This window comes from Lucilia cuprina, chromosome 4 (assembly GCF_022045245.1).
Source record: "Lucilia cuprina isolate Lc7/37 chromosome 4, ASM2204524v1, whole genome shotgun sequence".
Taxonomy (NCBI): Eukaryota; Metazoa; Arthropoda; class Insecta; order Diptera; family Calliphoridae; genus Lucilia; species Lucilia cuprina.
Window position 1 is genome coordinate 88,906,303 of NC_060952.1, and position 8,657 is coordinate 88,914,959.

The 8,657-nt window shown below is 27.4% G+C and overlaps 1 protein-coding gene across 1 annotated transcript in view; it reads right to left on the bottom strand.

The window, feature by feature from the left end:
* LOC111675503 (salivary glue protein Sgs-3-like) overlaps positions 1-6,535 on the bottom strand; it is a 9,271-nt gene extending 2,736 nt beyond the window's left edge. The window contains exon 1 of the mRNA XM_023436275.2: positions 6,420-6,535. Coding sequence (XP_023292043.2) covers positions 6,420-6,437 — 18 coding nt within the window. The 5' untranslated portion in view covers positions 6,438-6,535. The remainder of the gene's footprint in view (positions 1-6,419) is intronic.
* Between the last annotated feature and the right edge of the window lie 2,122 nt (positions 6,536-8,657).

An 8,657-nucleotide genomic window follows, 5' to 3' on the forward strand; every position in this document is an offset into this window, starting at 1 on the left:
TAATAATAATTTGAATCAAATAAAAAAACAATAAAGCTGTAAGTTTAGTGGTTTCTTTTTTATAAACATATATGTATGTTAAGAATTTTTCGATCTCACTCCTTAAATGTTTACAACTGGCTTGAAGAATCATATCGAGGAACTATATTCAATAGTCTCTATCAGTCATTTTCATGAAAATATAATTTTGATGGAAAAATATCCAGCAAACTATCCCGCATTGGCGTCATAAATTTTAAAGAAAACAAATTTTTTTGGGCAATTTTAAAACTTCAAAAATAAAAATTTTGAATGCAAAACTCTCTATTTAATCAACAAATTGCTTTAAACTTTATTATTTTGGATTATTTTCTATTGTGTTCTTATTAATTTGGACATACTGATCCGCCAACATATTTAAAATCGGTTTAATAGTTTTCGAAAAATACCTCATTATGATACTGATTTACTTAACTTGCTTGTCATGTTTAAGCATATAACTTTGATTTTGGACCAAAACCTTATAATTATTTTTTCAATATTTTGATTTCAATTATTTCATTTAATTACATAAAATATATTATTGATATTAAATAAAAAATTAAACCTATCCCCCATATATTTAACCTTTCTCCCATATAAAGGCCTACTCAAAAATAAACTTACATAACATTCCAGCAAAAAAGAAGTACAATTTACTCTATGTAATTACTGAAAAGACCTGACGAGAAAATGACTTTAACGTCACAGGGGGGATGTTCTTTTTATTTGATTCCAAATTCACAACATCTGAAGTCATTCTCAGGAAGCAATTTGTATGATGTTTTTTCGGAAATTATTAGTAAGTTAAATTGTAGTATTTTACAATACAACTATGCACAAAAAAATGCACACATTTATAAATTAAATCCAAAATAATATTATTTGGAAGTCCATAAATATCACTTCCACAGAAGGTAAAATAAATTCACTTGATGCGTTAAGTACCAATACTAAGTTACTAAGAATAATATAAAGTGGGAGAGAGATTATATATAGTATCAAATAAACAAGATATTATTCTTTGCCGGTTCTGAAATTTTGAATATTAAATTAATTATTCATATAAATACATATTTGTTTATTTCTAGCAAAATGTAATACCGTTATACATCTATGAATTAAATGTTTATATTAACTTTGTTTTAAAATCTATATATTATCTTATAACAATAAAAAGTTACATATCCGGTTGTTGGATGATTAACAATATTTGTATACATATGGGAGAAACATTTCTGAAACAATGTCATAACTCGAAAATTTTTAAACAGAGCATAAAGCTCTATAAAAATTATAGAATAAAATCAATTTAAATACATATTTGGATAAAAGTGATTTATAGATGACATTGTTTAAATTTTAAAGTTTTTTTTATGTTATGACATTCTTTAGCCGTGTATGTATTATGTAAATAAATTTAGATAAATAAAAAATAAAACAAGTGTGAATGTATAGTCGGGCGTAGCTGACCACATGATAACCTACACCAGTTATTGTTTTAAAAAAGGGGAGTTGGCATTGGAGCTATGGTCAAATGAAGCCCGATTATTAGAAAAATTAGTAGTGTCATTCAAAGTTTTATAAAACTAAGTTTTGTCGACTTTTGTTGACATAATAGATCATTTAGGGTAGAGGGGGGATCATACGCCACTTTTTTTTGAGGCGGCCACAAATACATATTCTTAATATTTTTCTTTGTTCGGATACTTTGATATATTGGCTTTAGTTTTATTCCTTTCAATCTTTCCTAAGTCATCCTCATGTACATATTTTTTTAACTTTTCCGCACTGACCAAAAACGGCGATACCGCCCCATCCATGGGATAAATACGCCAAGGGTATGGGGCAGATTTGTCATTATTAAAATAAAAGAAAAAAATACAATAATAAAAATTTATTTTGCTATTTTATACTTTAATTCATTAAACAGAGTGTAATAAACCAGATATTTATTGTTTATTTCATAGAACTTAACAAAAAAAATTAAAACAAATTATTACTGATTTTTTCAATATTCTATCCAAATTTTGTTCTACATCACAAGCTTTACATATATTTGGCGCATGTGCCCCACGGGCAGTTCTGGGATTTAGTTTCAATTTTTTTCGGGCTTCAAATTATATTATCGAAAATATTATTATGCCTTATTGTCCACTATTATTGATGTTCTAATACTGACCAATATATATTTTTTATCCCAAAACCTAAAAAAGTTAACACAAAACAATCACACAGTGAAATATTTTCACAGCCCTTTGAAAAACAATTAATTATGTCTGCCTCCCATCATATGTAAAGTTAATGTTTCAAATTTTCAGAGATGATAGATAATCGATGAACGAAAACAAAATATGATAATGCGATAAAATCGATTACTCAGCTTTCAAGTTATTCGCATTGACAGATGTGCCCCTATGGCGAATGGTCCCCCTTCTACCCTAAATTAATTATAAGCCCAAAGGCCCATTTTCAATAGGCTTCATTCTTGGGCCAAAAGAAGCGTGTATGCCAAATTTCATCCAATTATCTTAAGAATTGCGGCCTGTACCTTGCGCACAAAGTTTACATGGACCGCCAGACGGACGGACATAGCTTAATCGACTCAGAAAATGATGGTATACTTTAAGGTGGGTATAGGACAAATATTTTTGTATGTTACAAACATAAGCACTCTCCTCACTAAAGTAGTATAGGGTATAAAAATACTAGAGAAAATATTTTTATAATTTTCAAAATTGAAGTTTTTTAATAGCCATATTTGAATAAAATCACAGCATTCAATACACAATGATAGATAAATCAATTGTTGACAATTTCCTTTGGCAATTTGATTTGTGATACAAATATTTCAACATAAATCGTCAAATGACTCAATTTAGTAAATTTAAAATATGAATACAGTTTTTTATTGTGTATTATTTTATTTTTCTATATAAAAAAACCGTTAATTTTAAAATATACACACATTTATTTTACTAACATTTTTCCTGTGTGACTTTAGTTTATTGAACTTTTTCAGAAATAACCGAGTGACTGACTGAATGAATGAATATGATTTTTGTTTAAAATTTAAATGTATTTTTTGTTGTTTTAACAAATTCCAATTTAAGTCTTTGTTTTATTGGGTCGTTTTTTTGAATACTTAACAAATACAAATGTTTTTTTTTTTCTTCATAAATATTATTAGTAATTTTGTTAAGCTATTTATTTTGTGGGGTTGTTTGCATAAACATATAAAATTAATATTATTTTATGTTTTATCATTGATAGTTGCCATTTACGTTCATTAACCTTTTATGGTGGGAAGGTCATATAAGCTCATACACTGCTAATGGATTTCTTTGCTGAATATAACTTGTCTTAATGACGTTTATTTTATTTTAATCTAATTTTTTTAACAAACTATTTATATAATTGAAGGTGTTTTTTTCAATCTTTTGTTCCACCAAAACTTCTTTTTAGCAATTTGACATTTTAAAATATTTTTTATCTTTTTTTGTGCAATTTTTTTTTAATTGATTTGAAAAGTGAATTGGTGAGAAAGAATTTCGTTTAACATTTAAATGTCATTAGCTGATTGGCAAGAGAGAGAGAGAGGGAAAAAGAAAAGGTACAGACAATGATGTGGCTTCTTAGCGATATGTTTTGCTAAATCATTTGATTAGAAAACTTTCAAAAAAACATTTTTTTGCATTAAAAAAAATTAATATTCATTAGATTTTAGACATTCTTTTTCTATTTTATTTAAAAGTTTTCAACATTTTTAAAAATTTTGCAAAATTTATTTGCTTAAACTGGTTATTTTCTATATTTTTTAGTTGTTGTCTTCATAAACCATCTGTTGTCATAGATAAATCATTAACATATAAATATGTATTAGTGGGTGACTGGATATTGTCAAGTGACAATAATTTATAACATTTTATTTTAACAATTAAACTTTTTTTAATAAACATATAAATTAATTGCTAATTCTTTGGCTCTCTAGTGATTTATTAAAACATTTTAAGTTTTTTTTTAGAAAATTTAGAATGTTTTTATGTGCACTGGAAAGTACATACAATATTAGGGTGTCTTATTTAAACCCATAAAAAATATGGGAGTGTATTGATTTTGTCATCTTGTTTGTAACATATCGAAATATTGGTCAACTATCCACAAAAGTATATTTATACTGCATTCTTATTAAATTCTAATACCAGTCCGTCTGTTTGTCTATCTGTCAGTCCGTCCGTATGTCTTTTGAAAGCATGACAGAGTCCGAACGGAAAGAGCTGAGACGTTGAAATTGTCCAAAAATTTACAGAATACGGTTTGATAAGATTAGGCATAACCAAATCTTACTCTCTTACCTATTGGATTTTTGTTTTAAACCTGATAATATCAACCAGAATAGTCAGATAATATACATTAATGTTTGTTTTTAACTTGAGCGAAGAACTAGATTTTAAGTTTCAGTACAACCTTTTTCAATATTTATACACATTTTATTTTTTATATTTTTCTATCCCATTCGTATCATCATGTCTGTGAGACACTCATATAATCGGATGTCTAAGTGTTCGTTCGTATGCCTGTATGTATGCATGTATGCATGTATGTATGCATGTATGTATGTATGCATGTATGTATGTATGTATGTATGTATGTATGTATGTATGTATGTATGTATGTATGTATGTATGTATGTATGTATGTATGTATGTATGTATGTATGTATGTATGTATGTATGTATGTATGTATGTATGTATGTATGTCTATCTGTCTGTTTGTCTGTTTGCCTGTCTGTCTGTTTGTCTGTCTATCTGTCTGTCTGTTTGTCTGTTTGTCTGTTTGTCTGTCTGTCTGTCTATCAGTCTGTGAGTGGATAGCTTAAAAGTTTTACCTTTCATTGATAAAGTTTATTTGGTACGATAGGGATTCGCGATTCCAACCCAGCAACAATTTCCAAAAACTTGGGAGTTGCATTAAAAACAAAATAATTAAAAAGCAAGTTATTATATATGAAGACTGTTCAACCATTCGAAACAACGCTAAATCAAAATATCTACTAGGTTTAGGCAATGTTCTGAATTTGGTGAGACCAAAAGAAATATTATTAAAGAGAGCATTGACCAAAACACGCCCTGAGTATGCGGTCAGAAATGGACGCGTAATATTTAATCACTCAGACAATTTTTGCAAAACCTATAAGCCTTTACTTTAAGTGTGTTTCTGCCATACCGACTACTATCTGTTTCGATTGATACAGAACAACCTTTCTGTGAAACGCTTCACTAAATCAAAATGTATCTGAGTTTAGTTTGAACCGGTTATGACCTCAAAAGATGAGTACTTCTTGTCGTGCTGCATCCATGTCAATTACTACTACTAAAATTTGTTTCAGCCGTTCATTCAATATACATGCCTGGTTTCAAATTGACACCATAGTGTTTATAATTTTTCAATAACATCAGTGGTCAAAGAATATGCATACGTACGACAACGCAATGTTATCAGACAACTCAACATTGTCACACAGCGCAACGTTGTCAACATTGCAACAATTCGTTGTCGAACTCCAAACACATCCGTTGTATAAATGTTAACATATGTGTGAAGCTCATTATTGACAACAATCCGTTGTGTAAACAAGAAATTGTAACCGATGTTTTGTCAATTACATTACAATTCTTATAATGTGCAATTTATTACATATTTCTCAATTACATTTTACAATGAATTGTAATTGATCATGTAATGAATTATTTTGTATAATAAATAACCTTGAATTTGGGACATAAAAATCTCAAATTAAATATTTTGATTATATTTTAACTCCACTGTAAAAACTAAAGCTATAAAATAAGTTACTGCAGCCACAAGTTAAACTGGACATTAAACATGCAATATTTCCCGTAAAAAACCAAGCATAAATCTTTTCATGCTTTAAGGTCATGGACAGACAACTATGATGAATTGCATTGAACCTGTCTTTTTTTTGCTTCATCGAAAACACTTCACATTTTTACTTCCTTGTAAATTATTTTTGCGATAAAATCCTGTTAAATAACAAATATTTCTATACAAACAGGTAATTGTCTCAGTTTATCCTTGAATTCGACTACAATTTTGGGAAAACATGTTTTCTTTTAAAATTAAACATTAAATTCAAATAAGTTTGTTTTTGTCGTTTTTAATACTGGTTTCACCAAATTGATATAAATTAGTTTTGACAATATTTATTAGTTCCGGCTTATTTATTTTTATAATCCATATTTTATTCTTAATGTTTTTTTTTAATATTTCACTATAATATATAATTTATTAAATGTTTTTATTATTTTTTGTAATAACTAATTACAAAAGTTTTTTATTTTAATTTTGTTGTTTTAATTATTAACACTTTTACACTTACAGCCACATAGAATCTCATATTTTTTTTTTTTATTTATGAACTCAACCGCTAGTTTTAATATTACAAAAGAAGAATATTTTATCTAAAACCCTAACTAACGAATGTGAAAATAGACTGAAAAGATTTTAATGTATACAACATGATTTTATAAGAAAACTATAAGATGACAGTTAAAAAATACAAGCAAAATTGAAGAAGAAAAAAAAAAAAAACAACATTCTCATGAAATGAAACAAGTAAAATTATCATTAATGTTTAATTTGTAAAAAGCATGAGACGACTGAAAGATAAGCTACAGCAAATACAAGAGCAACAGCATAACATATTATATGTACATATATCTAACACAGTTAGTAATTTCATAAGTTAACAAGTATGTATGTATGTTAGTAAGTAAATAATTTAGTAAGATAGTAAATTAGTAAGCTAGTATGTTAGTAAGTAAATAATTTAGTAAGATAGTAAATTTGTAAGCTAGTAAGTTAGTAAGTAAGTTAGTAAGTTAGTAAGTTAGTAAGTTAGTAAATAAGTTAGTAAGTTAGTAAGTTAGTAAGTTAGTAAGTTAGTAAGTTAGTAAGTTAGTAAGTTAGTAAGTTAGTAAGTTAGTAAGTTAGTAAGTTAGTAAGTTAGTAAGTTAGTAAGTTAGTAAGTTAGTAAGTTAGTAAGTTAGTAAGTTAGTAAGTTAGTAAGTTAGTAAGTTAGTAAGTTAGTAAGTTAGTAAGTTAGTAAGTTAGTAAGTTAGTAAGTTAGTAAGTTAGTAAGTTAGTAAGTTAGCAAGCTAGTAAGTTGCATTTATATACCCAACATTCAAAAGAGCCCCCTATATTCGACTCTTTAAGATTATCCGATCCTCATAAAATTTTCGATTTTATTCGAAACCGATTTCGTATTGTTCAAAATATGTAATGTTTAAGTAATTTTTTTATTTAATGGTCAGTTATGGACCGATATGGATTCGGTAGAAATGTCGTTAGATTTCATCGCTATACTCATATTTTTAAGTCTGCTATTAATATTTGATATGTTACAAACTGAATGACAAACGAATATAAATATCGCATACACTAAAGTACATCCAAGTATCATATTTTGATCACACAACATAGCATGCTATTGCTTTAAACACAACATTTTCAGATTTTGTTTTTTTAGTTAATAACCGGATCAAATGGCAAGTCAGTCGGTAAGAAAAACATATGGTCACTATGAACATGGTAAGGAGAAAAATGTATATACATACAAATGTATGTACACGGTGTGGTAGCATCTTTCAGAGGCATGTTGTATCACACTTGACCAAATGTGTGTATGAATATACGATTGTCTGTTTTTTTTTGTTTCTAAGATCGTTTGTATACTAAACATAATACAGAAGTACATACATATGTATCTATAAAATATCTGTAAACATTCTGAAGATGCCACTATAGGCATTTTAATGTAGATTACAATTTGATAATTTTTGATGATATTGCTATATTGTTCATGATTTAGAAAAAATGTTTTTATTTAGTTAAAAAAGGCACCCATAAAAGCACCTTCACTTTTCCATTCACTGATAAAAATGTATGTATGTACTATGTAAGTAGTTCAAACTATTTATATGTATGTATAGAGATGACACTTTGATGGTCTTGACAATCGACAATTAAATGGCTATTATCTTTATATTTTGATTTATTTTTAAGTTCATGGTAAAGTGCATTACCACTTTGCTTTAGTCTTATTTTAATGGTTTATATATATGTACGAGTGGTTTTGCGGTTAATTTCTTGTAAATATTATTGATTTTGTTGAGACCTAGCTATAAACCAAATAATGATTTATGATTCGTTGTTAATATTATTATTAGTTTAAATATTTAACTGTGGTGCATATTATAATATATGTTTAAATATTTTAATTAATTGTTATAACTATCACAAAAGTGCGTAATTCACACGGGCTATGTATTAAATAAGTTGTATTTTACTAGTTTTACCATGCGATAGTTTAATAAAATACATCTAAAATTACAAAAATTATTTTACTGATAATAAGATGCATTACAGCAGGACTTTAAACTAGACTACAGACTAGACTATAGACTGGACTATAGACTAGACTATAGACTAGACTAAAGACTAGACAATGGACTAGACTATAGACTAGACTATAGACTAGACTATAGACTAGACTATAGACTAGACTATAGATTAGACTATAGACTAGACTATAGACTAGACTATAGACTAGACT